The following is a 25580-nucleotide window of genomic DNA, read 5'->3' as shown; positions in this document are numbered from 1 at the left end:
AAAATGTATGTATGTAAATGTAACAAACTTATTTGAATGCGACTACATGTTGTAGTGTCAGCATGTTATATTTTAGATAAATTATTTTTGGATTTCACAGGTTTTCCCATTCCGTCTCTGCACGCTTACAGGGTGTCGGCTGTTCCTTATAAAGAAGTTCAGTTTTATAAATATTAGGCCTTAAAAGTCTTTTTTTTTTTTTTTTTTTTTTTTTTTTTTTTTTTTTGTCTTGAAGTCTGAATGGATTTTTGAGGTCTAAATGTCAACATACATTTTTTTCTGATATTATCCATATATTTGTTTTTGTATCAGTGTCAACATTTCTGTTATGAAACCCAGAACTTTAATACGTGAGAGACGATTTGTCATAAAATCAATTTGAATTTAGTTCCAATTTGTCTCAAAGGTCTTAAAAATGATTAGTTGTAACTCTCTCTTACCTTCAGACACCCTGGCTTGATATCACCTTCATTTTATTCAACAGCAGTTTAGCATCAGACTGCAAAAGTGTGTTGTTGTTTTTTTTCCCCTCTCTGCGTCTCTGAAGGCTCTTAATCATACCCCAATTTCTCCACCATTTTAGTGACTAAATTAACACTTTTTTTGACTTGTGTTTATGCAAATTGCCTCTTTAGTTTCCACACTTATCATCCACCATTTCTCTGCCTCGTACCCTGCCCACAAAACGCACTAATCAAGTAGCTTCACATTTGTAAATCCAGAGAGTTATTATAGGCGTCTCACAAAAATGTAGAAGGAGATACAAAAAATGTAATTCGACCCGCGAATACAAAACGACGTGAGTCGTTTCGAGACCACCCATCTCCCAAACGACGACCCGTCTCCCAGAGTAGAGGCAGACGACAAGGCAGCGTGAACAAAAAATGCTTTTGACTGAAGAGATGGGAACACAAATCGAGTGCGACTGAGCAGTGGTGGATTTCGGGGAATTTAATCTGATTATATTGGCGTGTTCCAACCACAAAACAAGCTGCAAGGCTATAGAAGCAAACACACACACGCACACACTCACACGCACACACTCACCTTAACACACCTAAACAGCTCTAATGGCTACCTGCTGTCAGCGGGGACCTGATGGAACACTCTCGTTACCCTGCTGGGGAATCTCATTAAGCCACCACTGTTGCCATGGCAACCCAGTCTCCCAGACCCACTGGTGGCCATAGAAACATGGGCCATATGTTGCGAGAGATGTGTGTGAAACTGAGTGGAAAGAGAAAGTGCATATATAATGACTTAACAATCTGAATCGTTGAACAATGAATTGTTTCGAAGGAGACACCATGAAAACCTCTTTTTCATACGGCGTGGCTTGTGACTACGCACCCAGATAATGGGGCCGGCTTTCATCTGGTTTCATCTGTATCTGTGCATCTCTGTTTATATCTATCTATCTATGGTCATACCTGTCTATCTCTGTTTATCTCCCTCTTTCTGTTTGTCTCTCTCTGAATTATCTATCTCCCTGTGTTTCCATCCATATCTCGATCTTTCCATCTCTACTTTTCATCGATCTCTCCCCTGTTTCTTTATCTGTGCATCTATCTCTGTTTCTACTTCAGCTGACTCTGTTTCTATCCCTCCCCCCTCTCTCCATTTCAAAATGCTTCATTGACATTGACAAATGAAACATCTGTTTGGCCAAAGCGCATCACGGTGAACATCTTCCAATTAAGGAACACCAGATCTATACCTCTATGCCTCCATCTTGCTCTATATATACCTGTACAGTGGGGCAAACAAGTATTTAGTCAGCCACCAATTGTGCAAGTTCTCCCACTTAAAAAGATGAGAGAGGCCTGTAATTTTCGTCATAGGTACACTTCGACTATGAGAGACAGAATGGGGGGAAAGAATCCAGGAAATCACATTGTAGGATTTTTAATGAATTAATTGGTAAATTCCTCGGTAAAATAAGTATTTGGTCACCTACAAACAAGCAAGATTTCTGGCTTTCACAGACCTGTAACTTTTTCTTTTAGAGGCTCCTCTGTCCTCCACTCCTTACCTGTATTAATGGCACCTGTTTGAAATCGTTATCAGTATAAAAGACACCTGTCCACAACCTCAAACAGTCACACTCCAAACTCCACTATGGCCAAGACCAAAGAGCTGTCAAAGGACACCAGAAACAAAATTGTAGACCTGCACCAGGCTGGGAAGACTGAATCTGCAATAGGTAAGCAGCTTGTTGTGAAGAAATCAACTGTGGGAGCAATTATTAGAAAATGGAAGACATACAAGACCACTGATAATCTCCCTCGATCTGGGGCTCCACGCAAGATCTCACCCCGTGGGGTCAAAATGATCACAAGAACGGTGAGCAAACATCCCAGAACCACACGGGGGGACCTAGTGAATGACCTGCATAGAGCTGGGACCAAAGTAACAAAGGCTACCATCAGTAACACACTACGCCGCCAGGGACTCCAATCCTGCAGTGCCAGACGTGTCCCCCTGCTTAAGCCAGTACATGTCCAGGCCCGTCTGAAGTTTGCTAGAGAGCATTTGGATGATCCAGAAGAGGATTGGGAGAATGTCATATGGTCAGATGAAACCAAAATATAACTTTTTGGTAAAAACTCAACTTGTCCTGTTTGGAGGAAAAAGAAAGCTGAGTTGCATCCAAAGAACACCATACCTACTGTGAAGCATGGGGGTGGAAACATCATGCTTTGGGGCTGTTTTTCTGCAAAAGGACCAGGACGACTGATCCGTGTAAAGAAAAGAATGAATGAGGCCATGTATCGTGAGATTTTGAGTGAAAACCTCCTTCCATCAGCAAGGGCATTGAAGATGAAACGTGGCTGGGTCTTTCAGCAGGACAATGATCCCAAACACACCGCCCGGGCAATGAAGGAGTGGCTTCGTAAGAAGCATTTCAAGGTCCTGGAGTGGCCTAGCCAGTCTCCAGATCTCAACCCCATAGAAAATCTTTGGAGGGAGTTGAAAGTCCGTGTTGCCCAGCGACAGCCCCAAAACATCACTGCTCTAGAGGAGATCTGCATGGAGGAATGGGCCAAAATACCAGCAACAGTGTGTGAAAACCTTGTGAAGACTTACAGAAAACGTTTGACCTCTGTCATTGCAAACAAAGGGTATATAACAAAGTATTGAGATGAACTTTTGTTATTGACCAAATACTTATTTTCCACCATAATTTGCAAATAAATTCTTTAAAAATCAGACAATGTTATTTTTATTTTTTTTTTCTCATTTTGTCTCTCATAGTTGAGGTGAACCTATGATGAAAATAACAGGCCTCTCTCATCTTTTTAAGTGGGAGAACTTGCACAATTGGTGGCTGACTAAATACTTTTTTGCCCCACTGTATATACGCAGTAGATCCCTCTTGCTTTATATATCTCAAGTCTACACAAATATTGCACTGTCGACCATAATGTCGGTCTCGATGTTGTGTCCATTTGGCTCTCAGATATTTCCACACCTGCACAGCAGATCTATTTCTGCTGTTTTTTGTTATATAGGATCTGCATATCTTGGGTGAGCTTCCTTGACAGAAAAGGCAAACATGCTTAACTCCCCTCAAGAATAGGTGAGAACGTGTTTTCCTGTGGCACGGCAGATAAGGAGTGGTACCACCCCCACAACCCACCAAAAATGGAAAAGTAAAAAATTGACATCACAAAAAGTGAACACTATTGGAGTATAGAGTTAGCTGGTGTGTTAATTCAACATTACTGTTTGGTTTATTTAGTGTACAGTGTCTGTGCTTTAACCTCGAGAGCCTTTTACGTGCACGTCTTGCCCTCAGTGAGTGGCTGTGATGTAGCTCTGGGTGCCACTTTCCCTGCTGGTCCAGGCCACAACATGCACAGCAGACATGTATTGGTTTTATTTGAGAATGGATGGTCCAGTAAAGCCAAACATTTATGGAAGGAAGCGGAAAACCTCCAGATTAAGGCCTCATTGCAGCGCGGTGTGTGTTTATTTTAGGCCAAGTCCAAATTCTTTTTGAATGGCGTTCAGCTAACGTCATTGGTCGTTTTAATGCATTACCTCAGAGAGATGCTATTTTGATATTAACCTGCCGGTTAAGCACAAAGGTGATTATTTTCCTGGACTCAGTGAACCAGAGCAGTTACATTAAAGACCCCATGATGTATGTATAATCTATTTAATAAATTCATTTTGTTTTTAAATCAATTTCATTATTGTGTTTTGCGGCAGTTTGTGCTGATGTCACTCTTAAAGTGAACTTGACACACTATAAATACAGTTTCAATGTATTTATACTGAATTCCTTAGAGAGAGTTTCTGAAGTACCTGCATCTACATTTTTGAAGTTCATGCATACTTATATAGTTTACCTAGGTTCTAGGAGAGACCAGTCCAGTGACCAGTATAACCAGCGATCATCCCCCCTCCTAGAGGGCAGTGTCGGTTCTGTGGTCAAACCGGTATCTTGCATGGAGTTTGTAATGCGCGCGCTCTCCTTCCCTCTTTAACATTCCAGTCAGCTCCTCTCAGGCTTTCAGAGGCTGTGTTATGGTGTCTAAATGTTGTTAGTGGAAAAAACATGTCTGCTGTTAGGACCGGTCAGAGAGCCCTCTGACATTCCTCCCATTTCACCTTTAAAAGAAACATTTTCATGTAAAGAATTTAAGTTTCAGGGGTTGTTAGTGCTCTTCCTGGAGGCTGGGTATTGGGCAGGATTCGATTCGATTTTGATACAAATAAAAGAATAACTGAAATGAAACAATACTCTTACTTAACAGATTGTGTTTAAAATAGTAATGGTCTCTCTCAACTAAAAATGTATATATATTTTTTGAATTGGTCTATTTCAACTAAAAATGTGTTATTTTATTCGACCAGTGTTTCAAAAAAATATATATGAACAAACAAATAGCTGAAATGAATATATTTGTGAATTAGGTGTCACCTAGATTACATAGAAGCAGAGAGATAAATCTTATCGGATTATCAATTTATTCTATCCAGCCCTAGTTCTTCCTCGCACATTTTCATAAAGAACTTGATCTTTCTTCCGTAGGATGAGCAAGTATTTTGAGTCTCTTTTTATTCTCCTCAGAAAGAGTCCCTTTTTTCTTCCTGTACGTTATAAGCTTTCTGGTCTAAGCTGCATCCACTCTGTTTCTTTTAAGCCACATACAGTAAATGCCTTGTAATCTGCTTTAAAGCCCGTATATTCCCTTCTTGTCTAATAGGGTTAGAAAAGAAATCCCAGCAGCGGGTTTACAAATTAAAATTCACATTTAATCCGTCAGTCAAGAGCAGAACGCTATAGTTGCATAAAGATGGACGGGATACTCCCTGATATTGCTCTGTATTATTTGGCAACCCGTGCAAAGTGGCCAAGGCCTCTTTTGGGACAACCTGCGGTATCACCCCTGCCTAGAATGCTCTCTGGTGAATACACATGCACCTCCAGTTAGGTCAGGGAATTCCCCCCTCCACCCGCAACAATGAGAGAATAGGAGGAAGTGAGTGTGAGGTATAGGAAGACTGAGGAAACGCACCTCCCATCGGGAGAGAGACAGAGGCAGAGAAGCCTTGCGGGCACAGACTTCCTCTCTGCTGCACCACGGCGAGGTCGGGGGTATCTGGTCCAGACAAAGCGCTGAGTGCACATGGGGGCGGGCTGTGCGCTGAGCCAGAACCAGAGCTCTGAGCAGTAGCGGCACCTGATACCTGCCCTCAAACCCCCCCTTCCACCACCTTTATATATATATATTACTGAAGTAGATACTATAGATAGATATTTATTAATACTATTCATGCCTGAAGAGAAATTGCAGTGTTCACATCAAAACAATAGGCAATAATAATAATGTCATAAAAGTTGGAAAACAATGCCAGTATACAATAAACTTAAAAATGAATTAAACAATTTGGCAATATGCAATCAACCTAATTGAATAACAAAATATATATAAGAAATTGTCAATGTACAATAAATATAAAAATGAACAAAACAGATCAAGTTGGCAGTATACAATTAACCTAAAATGTACTTTAAAAAATGGAAGAAAAGTATATGGAAGTATCTTATTGTAAATTGTATGAGAAAATACTGTAAGGTATAGTAGCACTTTTTTCTGTATTATAAGCTCTTAGATCAGGGCACTGGATTTGACAAATACTTTTAAGTACATTTAATAGCAAGTACCTATATGCAATGTAAGTACTTTCACTATGTATAGAGTCATTTTGTGTCATAGTTGTACTTTTACTTCCAACTCTAAGGTGTGAGTGGTTCCTCCACCATTGCTTTGTAGTCTGCAGTATCACTACTATATCACACTTATATATCACACACTGTGAAAAGCTGTGTTGTTGGATCCCCATTTCTCCCTGTAAGCGAGGAGGGCGGAGCAGATACCTCACGCGTGTTATGAGTAAATCTGTTTCGTATGCGCAGAATTTGTACCCATGTCAAAGATGTCGGAGAGGCTGCGGCGGTGCCAGAGCAGATGGTGGTGACAAACCACTTTAGTAACGCTGCAGGGACACTGGCTGAATCACATTACCATGAGGTTTGAGGTTTGAGGGTTTCATTTTCCTGGTCCACGTGATGTTTTCTTTTTCTTTTTTTCCCCCCACATCTCACATTGATCTAGATGTGGCCATGGAATGAAATCTCTACTGACAGTGTTCAAGTATCAAAATAGCATTCACTTAAAAAGACGCAACACATTGAGAATAAACAATTAAGCTGTTAAGAAATACGGTAGGTTGCTGCTGTTCCTGCGTTTGTGACGTATGCATTTTGAAAGAGCTCTGGGTTGTGAACCCAAACGACTTCCAAAGTATTGTAATAATATTGTAATAGCTTTGACTGTAGACACTGTAATAACCTAGTAATAAGATAATAAGGGAAATTAAAGCTGGCTTAATCATATATTCTATGATGTTCCCTCATGCATCTCTCTTATGAACGGTTAACTGTCCCTGCCACATACCCGTAAATCCTCCATTCACCCACTGTAGATGTAAAAATGTCAATATTTATTTATTCAGCATTACCATTATTAAATCCTGCTTAGTGTATGTGAATAGTTGACTTAGTTTTTATTACTTATTTTTCTTTTTTGACTGCATGTTCTGTATGAATGAATGAGATTCACTGGCAACCAAAGTCAAATCCGGGGTACGTGGCCAATACATTCCGATTCAGATCCGGACAAATAATATTCCACAATGTTTATTTTTTAAATTCCTCTCCCTTCTGGCGGGCGATGCCTCTTCCCATTTGCATGCCCCATTTCTCATGTGGGAATGACATGCCCGCGACACCTGATCCCAAGCCTCTATTATGGGGTACGCGTTGTGTTGTATGTGATTGGCAAAAGGAATTCTCATGACGCGGCTCCACTGGCCTGGAGAGGTATGACCGAGAGTTACCTCCGGTCTCCTAGTTGCACACTCATAGACCATAACTAGCGGCTTGTTACCAAGAGCAACCATCTCGGATGCACAAAACACCTGTCCCAAAAAGTCATAAAACCAAAGAAGACCCGAAGACGATTCAAACGTCTTCTACATCCACGATTCTGTAGCTTCAGGAACTGGGAATTAAGTGACCTCACGGCGGTATATCTCTACTCGGTTAGGGGGAGGTTGTTGTTTATTTTTGCCCTTTCCGGGGGTTTTGTTTATTTACCCTAGATTACACCGGATTGCCGCGTGCCAAACTGTCGTCGTCTGGGTCCAGCTACATTTAGAGATGCCCGCCCCGGAGTCAGGGCTGGTATCAATAGGGCCAGTCACAAGATGGAGTCCAGATCCACTCTTGTTTACTCGGGGATAGAAAGTACATTATGCATCGCTTTCCCTTGGGGACTTGCGCAGAACACGGGTTAAAAGTCAAGCAACTCATACAGAGTTTGCTGTGTTTCCTCTCGTCTCTAATGACGATGTGATACAAGAAACAGGACGTTTATTTTATTTATCTAATTTGTAGCGAAAATCAATGCTTTAGAATGTTGGCTTCAGAGTGTTTGGACTAACATCCCTCAGAACCTCCATCACAGCTCATTACAACACTGTAATAGCACTGTGAAAAAACCCTTCATAATCGGCAGTTGTTAATGGTTTTATAATGTCATAAATAATTGCATGTATGTATGTATGCTTAAGCACCACACTATCCTTTTAAAACCAAGCCAACAATACTTCTCCCTGCAACACTCATGCTGTCTCTGAAGTTTACAGTGCTCCTCCACTAATCTGGGAGGAGGTTGAGCAACATTCCAAAGCAAGCATTGTTGTTAATCTCACTTTTTGCAGTAGACTATGTACAGTATCTATATATAATTCAAATAATCTCTGTATGTATGTTTTTTGATTATCTCGACAACCGTTCATCCCATCTACTTTGCACTTGGCGGGTGTATTGCTGGAGAGCCATGGGTGTGCACTATTGAATTGAGTGCAATTTGGAAACCTGACACGTAATATTAATAAACTTTGAATAAACAAGTGAACAGCGAGCAGCTCTGTGGCGCTGGGGCGCTTTATGACATCATCTAATTCCCCTAATTGGGGGGATTTGTGACATCATCGTCTAATAATATCGGCTGGAGCAACTCATTCACATGTGAAGCACGAGGGGAATCGCTGGAGATGCGAGCCGAGCCCCGGGCGCGTGACTGTCAACATCACAGACACACACACACGAGGGGAGGACACCCCTGCAGGGCGGGTGGAGCGCTTGGCAGTCCACATAAACACGACTAAATCATTGACTGAAGAAACCTGGACTCGACTGATCCTCCTGAAGTTCTAATATGCCTATAATTTCACATTTGATGCTTATTTTCAATTGCAAAGTTGTTCTTATCTTTTGTTAAACTGTGCTGTTTTGAACTGGCATGCAGGTCACAGGACTTAAAGACTAACTTAAAATGTCTTCGAAAGCGTTATATTTTGAACGGGCACCATTCAAATGTCTCAAAGTCTTATATTTCAAACGGGCATGTACTAGCAATAATAATACTAGATAATGCTGCAGGCAGCAAAACACGGGGTCCAGTTTAGTCGTGTTGGGTGCATTTTACAGTTTCCCGGGGTTCTCTCAAACGTAACACGATTTTCCAAGTTTACTTGAACGCAGCATGGGCTCCACCCGGTCTGTCGTCTTCTGGTTGCTCGTCTCGTTTCCTCAGTACTTTTTTGTTTATATTGTGACTGACCTTGACGACTGGATTTTTGGACAATGGCTTCTTTGTTGCTTAGATTTTCATTGATATCTCTGTGGGTAATTACCATTGAAAGGCTTCTATTTTCTGTCCATTTCTTCCATTCCACGCTGCCCTATGGACACGGTCCAACTGCACATTCTCAATCAGAATCTGTACATTTATAGTAAAATAATATGACAACGTCATAAAGTGTCTTACCGTAAATGTCATCTTGTTCAATTTCGAACGACACTTGTGTTCGCCAGAAATACTGAATATTTCGGGTCAAATTTGTTCGGCTTTTCACAAATATATGCTCCGTTTGTGGATCGATTTGGATCAAATTTAAACCAGGGGATCCTTGCCCTGCGGGCTGAACCCCTAAATATAACTGCAGGCAACAACACGGGGTCCGGTTTAGTCATGTTAGGTGCGTATTACAGGTTCCGAGGTTCCCGAATCTCCTTTCTGTGATTATATGTGGGGATGTTTGGAGCGGACTGAGTGACTCTCTCTTACTGCAGATTCTATCTTTAATTGACGTTCATTTGCGGGGATGGAGTCTACATCAGGCTGGGGTTGGGAGGAGTGCGAGTTCCAGTTCAAATTAGTTTTAGAAAGACCCGCCGTGTTAGCTATGGGGGGGGCCTCTGCATGCTGCCAAGCGGAGGAAGCAGCGGCGCTCCTGCTGTCTGATTGGCCGTTTGTGTCACATGGTTGTTTCTCATCTCTGTACGATAGGCTGCTCATGTCACATGTTTGAAGTGACGTCTTTACGGAGGTTCAGGAAGGGAGTAATTATAGGTAGGTATAGGTAATAATTTTCTAGGTGACTCTTTTCCTTGGATAACATTTCCAATATGTTACATGTCCATGTAATACGAAAAAAAGTTGCGATATTTCTGTCAGTAATTCCCATTTCACGGCTTCTATTTTTCTGATGTCTCGCTGGATCTTGAACGCGGTCAGTCGGTCGCACATAACCAGTGCATTCGACTCGACATGATCATGAGTTTTCGGGATTACTTTTTTGCTTATTTATCATTAATCCGGCAAAGTAATAAACAAATAGATCTGCTGACAACTACCAGTAAGAAGGTACATAAATATACACGTAAACCCATAATTTGTAATGTCGAACCACTACAGAGCGACGGACTCTACACCGCACGCTGGACACAGTCCGAATGGACATTCTTAATTGGAATATGTACATTTATAGTAAAATTGTATCGTTACGGCCTAAAGCATCTTCCTGTAACTCGTTCAAGTTGTTGACAAACTGTAAACAACGTGTCAGTCAAGCTGGACCAGCTGAATATTTGCGGTCAAAGTTGTTCGGTTTTTCACCAATATCCGCTCCATATGTGGATCGATTTGGACGAAGCTTCAACCGCGTGATGTTTGTTTCAGACTGGTTCAAACAAGACATCAACCGAGTTCATAGCTTCCCTACGGGCTGGACCCCCAAATATAGTTGCAGGCAGCAATACACTTTTCCAGTTTAGTCGTGTTAGGTACGTATTACAGTTTTCCGAGTTACCTCCATCCGGAGAAGGTGAACATGCTCGTCAAAAAACTCCACAGAGTCAACTGAAAATCAAACAGGCCCGACATTTATTTTGTTTTTTGTGTGTTTGCTTGTTTGTTGATTTAACAGGGACAAGTAGAATAAACGGGGGCTGTCCCAGAAAAGGGCATTTTGGCCTCGCATCAGGCAATGCTGATATGTTTGATATAGTTTATTTATTTAACACTTATATACTTAAATGTTATATTGTTTCACATTTAATATCTATAAACATTTATTTGATTTATCCCAAAACGTTTGGAAATGTAAAATCGTTGTTCTGTTTAAAGAAATAACTAACCTTTTGCTGCGTTTTTGTAAACGAAAGCCCCCCCAAGACCAGACAATAATGCCAATCAATTTGATTATTGGGTGACGATATTATATGATATTATTATATGTATTATTATATAAAATTATTACAGATTATATTATATATTATACTGACTCGGCAGCAAAAGTTTCATGACGGACACGGCCCTAGTAATGACTTCGACTTTGGACATTGTAATAAGTTAGTAATAATTTGTATAACTTGTGTATGTCTGTGTTATTGTATACCTATTTATTCATCCTGTACTGAAATATTCCATCTGTATTTGTGGTTATATTTATATCCACAGCCAATACTAGCAACCATCCTTAAAGACAAATTCCTTGTATATGAAAATGCACTTGGCCAAATAACCACATTCTTAATTTTCGATCTTCTTTTGATACTATATCATATATTTTGGCGTCATTAAATGCTTTGTGGTTTTTTTTTCCCCTGCTTTTTTTTTTTTTTCAGAGATGCCTTAAATCTTGTCAAGAAGTCCCCGGGCTCCAAACCGGTCCCTAGAGAGGCCACCGCTGTCCCTGTGCCTACGGCTCCATCAGCTCCACTTCCACCTCCACCTCCACCAGGCAGCAGACCCAACATCCCCCCGCTCTCAGTACCAGGGAAGCCAGGGGCCCCGGTACGCCCACCACAGCTTCTCACCGTCCTAAAATAATCGACAAAATCAGTCAAAAATAAAATGGAAGAATGATGTGGGGGCTAGGTTAGGGTGGAGTGACCAGGACTTATTTGTTGGAGCTTTTCTTTCTTTCTTCCTTTCTTTCTTTCTTTCTTTCTCCCTCCCTTCCTATATTTCTTTTGTCTTTCTATCTTTCTTTCTATCTTGCTTTATGCTATGCTATCAGTCTCTATCTCTCTATAACTGTCTTTCTGTCTATTTCTCCCCATCTCTATTTCTCTAACTCGATCTCTATTTCTACATCTCTATGATCCCTATCTCTATTCCTCTCTATCTGTAGTTCTCTCTATAGCTATCCCAATATCTTTCTTTTTAGCTTAATATGGCTTTCTCTTGATCTCTTATTTATCTCTATCCCGTCTCTCTATCTTGGACATATTTTTATGTATTAGAATAGCATAACTGCCACCATTGGCCTACACATTGTAGGCCTTAAATACATGTTGAAATGTTCTCATTATGTTCTTCAGTGTTGGTATTTTACACTAGCCATGCACTAGAGGACTGCAGGCAGATAATCAAGTCAATCTAATCCAAAATCAAAATATTTAGGCAGCAGCTTTTGTGATTTTCCTTGAAGTGATCTTTTCTTGCGGTGTGGTGCCGACTCCTTTTCACTTTCCCTCCTTACCTTTGTGACGGTATCGTTGGGAGTGTTTGACTCCTGCCGTGTGTACATGACAAAAGGCACTCGTCTCTCTTCTCAGACTCTTTGACATCAAGCAGGCTGGCAAAACAATTTGCAGCGCATTACAGACTTCACATTCTGCTTCATTCTGCTTGGCCGCCATCAACAGGCTTGTTTCCACCACAGCCTGCATTTTCCCTCACAAAGTCATTTTCAGACCCTGCCAGATGGAAAGAAGCTTGCTTCTCTGTTACAGCTTCTGGATCCGTATATATACACAGTAGAAGTCACATCTGTTGATTTTGTTGCATTTAAAAGAGAATGATTTCAATCTTTTGCTGTCTTTTTATTGAACTTTTAGTCTACGGCATACATATTTCAGCTACATTGGCATTGTTGTTAGTAGAATGACTTTGCTAATTGCAAATGGTTATTTCCTTTTCATTTCCATTTCCAAAGGTTCAAAAATGAATGTAATTGCACACTTTGCAATTGCCAAGTGTTTTGTTTTAACAATTCCAATTCCAAGATTTATTTTTTTGTTCTGTTTAGCTAAAAGAAGATATTCTAAAGAAGTGATTCTGTCTGACAATTTGCATACAGTACCAAGAACCCTCAATTTGATATGCATCATCAGGCCACGGACCCCATTTTATAAGGTTTTGTCTCTGGGACCCTAATCAAACAATCTCTCTTGGATAAGGATTTTTGCCATCATTCCATTCCGGTCTATACTTTATAGTTATTGCGATAACAGTGAAACCAAGATCAAACAGTCATTATACATTCTCTAATGATGCTTAGCTGGTCTTATAAATGAAATAATGGTAATGTTTTTATTGATAATTTGAGGTTGAATGAATGAGGTTCAAGGTGTAGTCCAGGATTGATTTCAGTCGTCCCTTAACGTACCACATGTCCTTTTCCTCCCCTTTACTTTATTTTTTTCACTTTTTTTGACCTTCCTCTTGTCCACATTAGGGCACCTTCACCGAGATCCCGGCCTCCAACACCCGCCGAGTGATCGCCCAAAGACTGACCCAGTCCAAGACCACCATCCCCCACGCCTACGCCACTGTGGACTGCGACCTGGGGGCAGTGATGGAGCTCCGCAAGGACCTGGCCAAAGGTAGCGCTATGACGGTTATATCATGAGTGGATTAGTTGACATAAACACACACATTACTCATAATATGACAGTATAAAACATCTTAACTGCGATTACCAGAGCAGGAATCTTCATGGCTGTTATCCATGTCAGGCTTTTCACATGACCGCTCCCTCACACAAAGCGGGAACTATTTTTATTCATCAAACTTCGGAACATATCTGTTCAGTCAGGGAAAATCACTTCTCCCCGCTTTGGAAGTGTATCAAAATGTCCGTCCACAAGATATGCCGTTAAGCTTTTAAGGAGTAAGAATTGTGTTAGCTGATATTTCCTAATTTAAGAGTTTGGCAAGATTAAGCTCGCTTTCCAAGGATTAGAGGAAAACTTAATATACGGTTATGAGTCAAAACAAGCACATTTTATTTTTAACCCTAATACCTCACACAGACTGAAGCCCATTTGGAACCTTTCCGAAGAGTCGAATCGTTACAGTTTGCCCTCCGAGAGCAGAACGCTACTGGTCAAAGCTACCAGTGGGCAGAGCTAACAATTAATCTCTTTGGAATTATCTCCCATCTATTGTAATCCCTTAGGAAACCAAGTTGTATCAGACGACAACACAATTCTCAGAGGACATCATTTGGTGGGAAAATGTTTGGGGGAAGTCGTTGATTCATTGAGAGATTCTTTTGAACCATTAACCAGAGTTATTGGTGGTTAAAATCTGCTCGTTGGGGTATAAAGCGACATGGATTGTGTCATATTTAAGTTCATGTGGAGAGACTGAGAGTTTCAAATACAGGATGCTTACAGAATGGTGTGAATGAAACTGAGGAATAAGTATGTAAGAGTAGGATTGTAAGATATAATAAAGGGACACTTTTAAATAACATTCTCAGAGTTTCGGCTTCATTGTCTTCTGTCTTCTCTGTACTTTCCTGCTCTTTCGGTCATTTCTATCATTCTCAAGGAGTTTTAATCCGTTCACTAGCTAACATAACGACCATTTTCCTGAAGATAGCTCACATTTCTTAGAATTTTAATATTGTCTCTTTTTTCCGATTTTGGCATATATATGAACGATATAGTGGCTCTGGCTTCTGCAGTCAACTACGGCAGCACATATTTTTGTCTTTATTTTTTATTTTTTATTTTTTTTCCATTTGATATTTGTAAATTCTATTTGAAAAGGCGGAACCACCATTGCTTGAGCATGGAATTAACAAATTCAAAATATGTAAAAAACAACTACCTTTGACATGAAATATTTTTTGCCAAGTGTCAGTGGATCAGGAGGGCCCATTTTAATTTACATTTTACTTTCAAACTTTCCAAAACCTAAAAAATCAAAAAATGTGAGCTGTCATCAGGAAAGTGGTCCAAGGTAATGTCAAATGTGTTTGCAGACTAGTAAATGGGCAAATGCTCAATCTCAGTGTTTAACTTCCGTTTTTTAGATTAACCCTTGTGTGTGTGTGTGTGCGTGCGTGCGCATGCAGAGGGATTGTGTCTCCGGTTGTTTTCACTGTCTCTCTTTTGTTCGGAAGCAGAGCGATTTCACGGTTAGCTCATTAATCATCCTGCTCGCAGCGCTCACGGGTGTCTGGCGACGCTGGCCGCCGGTGAAAGGTCGGCACCGTTGCCAGACCAGACTGGGCCAGACTTACCACATGAAGACCAGAGTAGATCGAGAGCGGACGGTGATCTCATCAGCGGAGCTATTGTGACTCAAAAACAACACTTTAATCAGGAGTCGTGTGGTTTTTGGTGGTTGTTATGTTGACAGAGCAGGTTTGAATGATGCGTCCAACTTGTTTGAGAAACCGGGTGATTGCTGTAACGGTTTTAAGGAGGGCAAGAAATGTGTTGAAAGCTGATATTTCCTGATTTAAGGGTTTGATAGTTTGCAAAGAAAAATCTCACTTTCCAAGTGAGAGTAAAACCCAATATTCGGTTAAGACTCAAAGCAAGCACATTAGAAGTTAAACCCTAATACCTCACACGGAGTGAAGCCCGTTTATAACCCTTTCCATTGACTTCCTTCCTTTTCTGCTCTCAGAACAGGTCAAAGTGTCCGTCAACGATTTCATTATCAAGGCAGCTGCTGTTACACTCAAAGTAAGTATTGTAATCATTAAATATTTGTGGCTTCAATAGCAGTTTATCCGCAGTGGTCTGTGCTGTTTTTCAACTGCACGACCTTACTAAGACTTGGAAGGTTCCCGATACATTTCCATTACAGAGAGTCAGGTTCTTGTTCTGTAATTCATATATCCAGTATTTTCCCCAATAGCAGGAAATAAATAAATAAAAGTTCCAGCCATGCATTACCATGTGATTAGCAATGCCAATTGGTAATCAGCAATTAAATGCAATGGAATTACAAATAATTAGTTACAATGTAAAAGAGCAAAAAACATAGGCCTTTTTCCAATCAATTGATTTGTTTTTGATTGTGTTACTTTTTTGGTTCATTTATATCCACAGTTTACCGACCACAACTGCCACATATGTAGGGGGACAGAGGAATATATATATATATATATATATATAGTGTGTGTATGTATATATAATATGTCATGTAGTAGAAATAATGCCCAACTGCTTAAGATTAGAGAGACTAAAAATAAACTACACAATCTTTTTGTATTATATTGATTAACTAAAACAGTAAGTAAGAGAATGGAATATTTACCCCAAAAGTTGGTACATTAAAAAATATAATTCTTGTTCATTCTGTTGGAGGCTGAAACCCTTTTAAACATCCGAATCATTCACTGATTGCTCAGCTCTTCAGCCTCAGGGTTAGCAGTGCACGCCCCTAACTTCTGCTCCTGACTTGTCAGGGAATCATCCCGTGGTTTGCATACGCCTGCAACCATGGTTACAAGACACGGCTTGCATGTGTCTACAGTAATATTACTGTGACTCAGTGCCTCAATTAGGTCAAATCTAGGAAACATGGTTTATAACGTCATGGCTTCCCTGCTTCTGAGCTCATGCTGCAGGTGATATTATAGAACACGTCACTTTGCGTTAGACTCCCGTTCTGTCCCCTCCCCTAGTGAACTGTCCTCTACTATTATCTAACTGCGCTTTCTATTTATTTCACCTTCATTCCCTTTATTTACTTTCCTCTCCATATTTATTATATCAGACAGACTGTACCCCGAACACAGGCTGACCTCTGACCTTTGTTTTACACCACAGGAGATGCCGGAGGTCAACGTAACGTGGTCTGGCGAGGGCCCCCAAGCGCTCGACTCCATCCACATCTCCATCGCGGTGGCGACCGAGAAGGGCCTCATCACGCCCATCATTAAGGACGCCGCCAGCAAAGGGATCCCGGAGATCTCAGCCACAGCCAAGGTAGCATTTGTGCTTTTCTCTTTTGCCTCCATTGCGTTTAAAGGTATGTGACCACTTAGCGTGGGCTCAATTGAGTCATCATTTAGTAATTACTAAGTGCATGGTAATAACTAATACCTTATATTCCTATAGCTATAATTGATCCTCTGCATATAATCACACTTTGTATTTTCTGTATAATTTATGAATTTGGCTATTTCTGTTCTTTACTTTTGACTAAAAGCGGTCTTGTCTATAGGTTTTTTTTTTCATGCCAATTGTCTGTATAGCAACATACCAATCCTCACTGTGACAACCTCCTCATATTACATTGAAAATGTACTTGGCCAAATGGACAAGTACTTTTGATTCTGCACATATTCTGCACATATTCATATGTTTGGTTAGAGAGGAAGTCTGAGATTAGACTGGAATTTTGGCGTATCCTTAAGCGTTTCCAGTTAGTAGGAGCTCATACAGGCTCCTTGTGGATGGATGTCTTCTGGATGTTGTTGCTGGTATCACCTCAGTGTCTCGTTAACATTAGGGAAATAATTGCAATCCATTCCTTTTGTGGAATGGAAACTTCGTAAGAAACAGCCATTAAATGTATTTGCGTCATGTGTCTGTTCCTCTGTATGTTAGCCCCTCATCAAGAAGTGAAAGGCAGGTGCCATGGTGAATTGGATAAAGCAGAGTAGTTACAGTAGTTTTGGTCAGTAAACTATCAATATGGACAAATATTCACGGAAAGATTACTTTGCCCTTGGATGAAAACATATCCCGACCACCTCAAGTAAGTGAGACAAAATCAATCAATCAGAAAAAGGAAAGAAGGTGACAGAAGATGAGGGTAAACCCTGGACGTTGAAAAAAAAAAACCAACTTGCTGTTTGGAATGGAATTCTGAGACCTGTTCAGTTAATCCAGCCAAAGCAGACGATGTATGGATTGTCGGTTTAAATCAATTTTATATGTACTCATAGCCAGACGCACTTAAACATCAAATAGACTCATCAAGTGTGAGTCGAGTGTGTCTCAAGAGGAGGCTGATTCACTTAGTGTGGCTCGCTTGCAGCAGTCCAGTACAATCCCACTACACACATACACACGCGCACACACGCACACGCACACACACACACGCACACGCTATCCAAACTCTACTAAACCACATCTATAATGCTGTGAAGACCTTTGCACCGCGTTAAGCTCTCAAAGTGCGGGTTGCCACCCAGGGCGAAAGAATTATGCCGTGGCTTTGAGTTCCAGAGAAATGTGAAAGTCCTTGTATTGGTCTTTAATTTAAAGAGCAGCACGTGCTGTGCAAGAAGAGTGGCTGCTAATTATTCCTGTGATGGCATTAGGCTGCCAGCAACTAGTACGATATGGCCAAAAATGTTATCACGATAAAATATTTCATACTATTCGGTAGCAATATTTATCACGATATATAAAAATCACAACTTCTTAAATAGAAATATATAACAAAGTCTGCACGTCTCCTTAAGATGATATTTTATTATGGATATTTACCATCTGCTTTAGGTCGGAACTTAAATATCCCAAAAAAAAAAAAAAAAACGCCAAACAGTCGAGGTATGTGGCCTTCATTTTTCAACGATACATCATCTTTCCCCTTTTTCCCCAAGTTGCTCATTTCAGACAGTGCTGCTCTGTCTCCACTGCTGGTGTGTATACAAGTACAACCTACCCAAGAGGCAGGGAGCGCGGCTTCTTTCTATTTCGACAAATGTAATTGGCTAGAAGCGAGAGGTCAGCATCAGATCATCCAAACTGATCTGCTTTTCGTTGCCACTCGCCTAACGCGTCTGTAAATGAACAAATATGCGGAAGACGTTACTGAGCTTATTTTATTCGGACATCGACTCGGAATCCGAATCCGGGCTTGTGTTCTTACCATTCTTTTACGTTAGCAAATGGAAGTATTTCTGCAAAAAAAATTTTTTTTTTTTGTTGCACATCTGTCCTGTCGTCTTATATTTTGGATTCACTGTTATCAGATTTTTCATTAATGAAATCACTGAAATCATGCAGTTACAACTGGACGATATATCATTATGATATCAATATTATGACATGAGATGCCGTGCAGGATTTTGTGTTTAGAAGTTAATTGTTCTACTGAAGGCAGTAATATTTGTTTCTCAAATATTTCTTGTAAATATGTTATGAAAACACCAATAGTCATCCTCAAAATATTGTCAAATTATCAATGAGGTATTTGGCAAAATAAATTGTTATTTGTGATATTTGGTTAATCAGGCCAAGCCTGACACACTTCAGCCATTCTTGATGAAGCTTCACTGAGCAGAATTATCAAAACTTTGTTCGCAACATCGCTCCATTTCCATCGCTCCATCGCTCCATGTCTCCATTTCTGCTCGAGCAGAATTACAATTTGTATAGCTTGACGAAATGAAGAAGTGCTGTCTTTGGTACATCTTCTCTGAGTCATTCCAACTCCGCTTTCTTCATTCTTATTACTTTACTTTACTGTCAAATCGTTTTCCCCAATCTGTTAGTTCTCTCTACCAGAGATATAATCACTTTTTAGAAACAAGGTGTTTCTCAATTCAGACCCGTAGACTATTCCACAACACTGTCTTTTTCAGTTGCACAACATGCTGCGCTTGACGCAAAAACACTGTTCTGGAGCTATGAATATCGAACATCATTCAGTACCTTCACTTTGGGGAAAAATACTAATTTGCTTTTGACAAGGTTTTATTGCTTTTATTGATACAGTGTGGTATTTCCCAGCGGTCACAGCGGAGAGTCTAACTCATAGTGATTTTCCCATTAAAGCAGATAGCCTCCAGTGCTTACATATCGGTTAGCTTATTAAACTTTCACGATTCTAAATGAAAAATAAGTCACAATGTTATTTGTGGGATTGATATTGCACGGCCCATATCAGGTCTGGTTGTGGTTGCCAGTTATCAGCGCTTGACTAAACGATATGCATCTCCTGTTTTTATATGGAGAATGCTCTATAAGGTTCGTCTTCTCTGTATAGGCGCATCATCATTGAAGGCATGGTGATCTTGCTTATTTTATCCATGTTTTGGCGATGAACTAATGTCTGGCTGAATTTCTCCCCCAGGCGCTGGCCCAGAAGGCTAGAGATGGGAAGCTCCTGCCGGAGGAATACCAAGGAGGTTCATTCAGGTGAATTCAACAGACGCTTCCTATAATTTGAGGGGGGAGGGGTCACAGGTGGCGGGGCGTAGGGCGATGTGGGCCACTATGAAACTCAACCTTCCCTGCCCTTGTCCTGCACTGAAACTGCACTAAAACCATTTTGTTCACACGTTTTGGATGGTGTAGAATATCCCTAGGCTAGCTGATCTAGGCTCTGATACTGAGCTACGCTAGGTGATCCCCTCCGCAGCCTCACATTGAGCTAACATAGTTAGTATGAGACGTTGGAAGGTGTATTTCCCTTAATTTCCCAGGAGCTAGGCCAGGTGCCTTCACAGTGTATCCGCGGGTCATTAAAAAGTCTGGAAAGGTATTAAACCGATTTATCGCAAATGAGGACAGTTACAGGAGGATATGCATATTAACATAATAATCATTGTTTAGTTATCATTGACTGTCGTCCATCCGATGTTCAAGGACTTCTGGAGAAACTCTTCAGTTGCTCTGCTGAGTCCGCTCCCACTCTTCACTTAAGCTTCACCGTGCGTGAGGAGGGACAGTCGATTAAACCTTTTGGGGGGATTTATTTTGTGTGTCTCCAATCGTCATGAATTATTTCGAGGGCTGTACCCGACTCAGAAGTTAAATCTGATCCGACTGTTCAATGCGAATATGAACAGGTCACGGCTCTCCACGATCGGGGAGCACGAAGAGCTGCGTCCGCGTCGGTTCACACATAAAAATGTTTTCATGATTCCCCTCATTCATAATGTTATCCCTGTGCATTGTTATCAGCTTCCACCTGTTTTTCCTGTTATCGTGATGCACGCTGACTGAGAAGGGAAAAACAAAAAAAAAAAACAAGAGAAGTGGACCGGAACTCAGTCCCGTATGTATGTAGTCTACATTAGACTCAAACATGGGAAAATGTACATTTTCTGATAAATGGCCTGAGGAGAAGGACTTTGAATTCCGGTCGCATCCCATCCTGGGAAGCGGCCGCGAAGCACGGCGTGTTCTTTGAAGCTGTGCACCACGGGTATCAACCCTGTTAGGTGTCCCACATCAACTACAGACGGCCTCAATCAATCGTCACTGTATTGACTATTCTCATGTATGTTATCAATGCGATCGTGGTCTTCGCTGCCACTCAAAGTGGTATTTAAAAGGTCTTTTGAAAAGTCTTCAACTGAGCGTGTTGAGACCTGCAGGCACCCGTCCGAGCCTCGCCCTGAGCCTCAACACAGTTAGCATGCAGCCGGTCACTACCTCTGCACTGGACCCACACGGATGGAATTGGTATTGACCTGGAGTGTCCCTCTGAGTTGTGAGACGGCGCTCATTGGGTTCCGGTGTTAGTCCTAAATCTTGGTTTGAGAGGCGGTCCCACGTATTGTGCATTTACGTTTCGCGCCGGCGGGAACCCAATGCCTCCTCCGACGATCAATTACGGAGCTTCCCTCCTGCGCCACCGCAGCGCCAGGACGCCTCGTTAGAATGAATTGTTTAATTTGGCCATGATTGGGCCTTCTGCGTCGAGTGGGTGTGGGACGATAAATTCCTGTGGTGATCCACGCCTCTCTTTGTCTGGAGCCTGCTCCAGCACATCCTCCCTCTGCCCACCACCCCTCCCCCCTTCCTCTATCCCTTTATTCCTCCATCCCTTTATCCATTAAGGTTCTCATTAAGGCGAAATGGAAATCTTCCCCAGGTCATTATCACTCACAATGCTGTGCGATTTGGAGGAGGTCCTTTAAAAGTAATGATCTTCAGTCACTGAACGGTTCGTTTTTTTGTTCGCTCTCGACCTCCCTCTCTTGTATCACACACCTGCTTTGTTCATATATTTCAATACGTTGATTAAACCCTGGTTCTCTTATCGGAGGAACTTGGAGTAGTTTAGTGTCGCCCTGAAGGGTCAGCACATATACCACACAATAGACCGAGGGCTTGCGGGATGGGCGGGGTGCGGGCTATGTGGGTGGGGATGCGGCGGGCAGCTGCCATCTTGCCTGTCATGCTCCTGCCGAAGCGTGCTTCTCGTCCGTCCCGAAATTTTAATCCCAGTCACATTTGCTTAGAACACATACACTGACACACCAATCCTACTCCGAACAACACTCCATCGGACCAGGGTCTGCGGGGCAGGAGGGGTGCGAGTGATTCGCGTTTGACTTGTCTGAAGGACTCGCACCCCCAACCCCGCAATTTTAACTGCAATTACCAAAGCACACATTGAGCACTGGGGTTTTCCAGGGTGGCCGGTCGCTGGCGGGTCGGTGTGGGGGCGTGGTTTGGCCTGGCTGGAGTCCTGACGGCTTGCACCTGGTGGCTTGGGATGTGCTGCGACCTGGCAGGGCTGCAGGTCATGCTCCTCGGGGCTGGGCGTGGGGGTTGCTCCACAGCCCTCTGGCTTCTCTTGGGGCCCGGGGGTCTTCTGTGGCCGCAGGGCAGGGTACTCGGTGCTTTCCTGCAGCTGTAGGGTGACTACAGGGCTGCGGAGTCCGGGGGGGCTTCGGGGCCCCTTCTGCTGCTTGGAGGCGCCGCGACATAATACCGACCTTCTACACCAGTACCAATGGTGATAAGTCATGTACACTCACCGGTGGACATCACAAACACACACACACACACACACACACACAGACACACACCACCACACCTGCTTCAAGTGCACCCCAGCACCCTCCTGGTTGCATTCCTCTCCTTTCCTCCCTCATTTGCTGCCATAACTATGACAGGAAGAGGCCACGTGACCAGTTGTAGTTCCAGTTTTCCTGGACCTAATGAACTGTTTTTCAATACATGTTGTCGTCCAGTGTTCATGTGTTTGTGTAAATGTTGTTTGTTTCTGTTTATTTGTCTCACCGTGGTGATTCTCCCCCTCTTGGAGTAGTGATCAGTTGTTATAGACCCAAACATGATAAATAGTTCTCCAAAGAGGGGGGTTGGAGGTGGTTCTCCATCCCCAAAAGCTGTGCTCTTGTCATCCTACAGGTCGTCCACAGGAGTTATTGCAGCAGTTCTAAATGGTTCAAGAATTAATAAGAGTTGCATTGCAGGTTGAGAACTTGCAGACTAACTCTGTTGTAGATGCAACGGCGTACAAATACTCTGTGTTGTATGCCCAGCATGCTGACAGCACAGGTTTAAAAAAAAAAAAAAAAAAAAAAAAAAAGCAAGCAAGCGTAATGGAAACTAAACTAGTGTCGTGTCATCAGTCTTGACAGAGCTGAGGTCTCAAAGATCTAGTCCGCTTGTCAGAAAATGAAACAAAATTTGTAAAATGAATCGCGTAATAGAAAATGAAAATGCCACGCTATACTTTTCACAATGATATAATCCCACAGCGCACCGATCCACCAGCGACCACTGAAATAATTCACAAACACGTAGAGCTGTGCTCAGTGTCGTGGTCTATTGAGAGCTTTCATTTCCAGAGTGAGTCCTGAGCTAGTTCTGATCAGCGCAGCTGTAATGTGTTCGGGCTGCTCGTCAGTCGGCTGAGATTCTTCAATTCGAGCGAGTCGTTTTTATTTTTTTCCACCAGTCAGTTTGTATTACGACAACAGGATAAAACAGATAGAAGCTTATAAATGCACAGGGATAACATTTCAATGGGGGATTATGAATATATTTTTCCGTGTCCGGACACGGATGTGAACACAGCTCTCTGTCTCCCCGATCGCCGGGCTCTGCAGGGATGGCTATCCTTAAGATTTTAACGGTACTACTACTCTGAGCGATACTGCTTATCGATGGGGTACTTGAACGGTGCCCTTATGGGTTCTTTTAAAAAAAATAAAATAAAAATTGAGAGGAGAAACGAAAAGAAATTCAGAGCAGAATTGACACCGCTTTATTTTCTGTGCATTATTCCTGGAGAGGCGGCGCTGGCCTCCCCGTGCGTGTGAGAGGCAGGCAGAGGGAGCCGGCCCCGCCCCGTCGCGCACATCTCCATATCTCCGGTGATGGAGGGCGAGAGAGGTGTCCGTTCTGATAATAGAGAAAATGCTTCTCAGACGAATATCTTTATGTTATTGCAAGTAAGAAAGGGGTTAAATGAATAGAAAATCAGTTTTCTTAATTTCTCCAATACCCTTCATTTAGCCCCAGGGCCCGTTTAATAGCGGGTCGGTTGGTACCCAACCCGAGGAACGAGCGATTGCTCCCGCCCCTCCGCCTAGTCTCATATTATAAATATGAAAAAATTCTGAGTCGATTCCAGCCCTAGAATGGATGAATTAGACCAGCCTTGCTATTTTGACCTTGCAACACAAGCTCATTTGCAGTGGAATTTGAAATGTATTGAGCTTGTTTTGATGAACACAGGCGCTGGAATTTCTGCAGGAATTGCAGTTCTGATCTAAGAGCTCCTTTGAAATGTGGAACTGCTGGAATTTGAAATATTGTCACGGCACGCCTGGAGCGCTCCAAGGCACGAAAAACTGGTGTGTGTGAGTGTGTGTGTGTGTGTGTGTGTGTGTGTGTGTGTGTGTATACAAATGATAAAAAGCATTAAAAAAATATATGAACTTGAAAGGCTTAAGTGGAAAACGCCTCGACAGGATCTGAATCTTTAGAGCTGGATCTCGGAAACTAACGATGTGCCTTCCCTCCCGCCTCAGCATCTCCAATCTGGGGATGTTCGGCATCAGCGGCTTCAGCGCCGTCATCAACCCGCCCCAGGCGTGCATCCTGGCGGTCGGGGCGTCGCGGGCCGAGCTGCGTCTCCGCGGCGAGGGCGGCGACGCCACACTGGCGACGCAGCAGCTGATGACCGTCACGCTCTCCAGCGACGGGCGGCTGGTGGACGACCAGCTCGCATCCCAGTTCCTCCGCAAGTTCAGAGCCAACCTGGAGACTCCGCAGCGCATGGCCCTCGTCTGAGAGGCAGGAAGGGAGGGAGGGCTGCACCTCCATCACCGCCCCCCCCCCCCCCCCCGCCCTTTACTCAACTTGATGGCTACTCCCGATACGATTCCATTCTGCTGCTTTAATTGCTTCAAACGATTAAAAAAAAAAAAATGGATCCTGCCCCGCACTGATTAGATTCTTGTACATAGTTTATTTCACTCCTGATCCTCCATCTCGCCTTGTTTTTTTTTTTTGTTTGTTTTGAGATGGAGGTGTTTCAGTCGGATCGCTCCCAGGTTCGCCGTGGTCGCAAAGATTTACGGATCACCATGTTGTAACAGCGAGGTGTGGTCTGCATACGGGCTGTTCCCCCGCTCCCGCGTCGCCGTGTAAATAAGGGATGTTCTGACTTGAAATGACAGCAAATGCTTCTGTAAATTCTTTGTTTTAGGTCAATGGTTTGATTCATTCCTCACGGGTAACAAAGCTAAACTGCGGAGTCGCGAAGCCGCCGGGATGCAGAACCCAAAACCCCGCTGACCTTAAAGAACTTGTCGTTGTTGATGTTCTGTCCTAACTTATTTGAAATGAAAACGTTGTTCCGGCCTCGACGAGTCGATATGTACAGCAAACGAACAACCAAACAGAATAAATAAAGAAGCTTGCGGTGTCATTGGATGCCGATAAAACACAA

General features: G+C 42.3%; 1 protein-coding gene across 1 annotated transcript in view; it reads left to right on the top strand.

Moving 5' to 3' along the window:
• The window catches only part of pdhx (pyruvate dehydrogenase complex component X), a 44509-nt gene extending 18929 nt beyond the window's left edge, over positions 1-25580 (top strand). The window contains exons 6-11 of the mRNA XM_080002408.1: positions 11552-11720; positions 13390-13537; positions 15579-15637; positions 16730-16888; positions 19992-20056; positions 24658-25580. Of these exons, the coding sequence (XP_079858534.1) occupies positions 11552-11720; positions 13390-13537; positions 15579-15637; positions 16730-16888; positions 19992-20056; positions 24658-24919 (862 nt within the window). The 3' untranslated portion in view covers positions 24920-25580. The remainder of the gene's footprint in view (positions 1-11551; positions 11721-13389; positions 13538-15578; positions 15638-16729; positions 16889-19991; positions 20057-24657) is intronic.

This window comes from Zeus faber (genome assembly GCF_960531495.2).
Source record: "Zeus faber genome assembly, chromosome: 6".
In the NCBI taxonomy this organism is placed as follows: Eukaryota; Metazoa; Chordata; class Actinopteri; order Zeiformes; family Zeidae; genus Zeus; species Zeus faber.
Note: the sequence above shows the minus strand (reverse complement) of the source record. Positions and strands in the feature narration are given on the sequence as shown.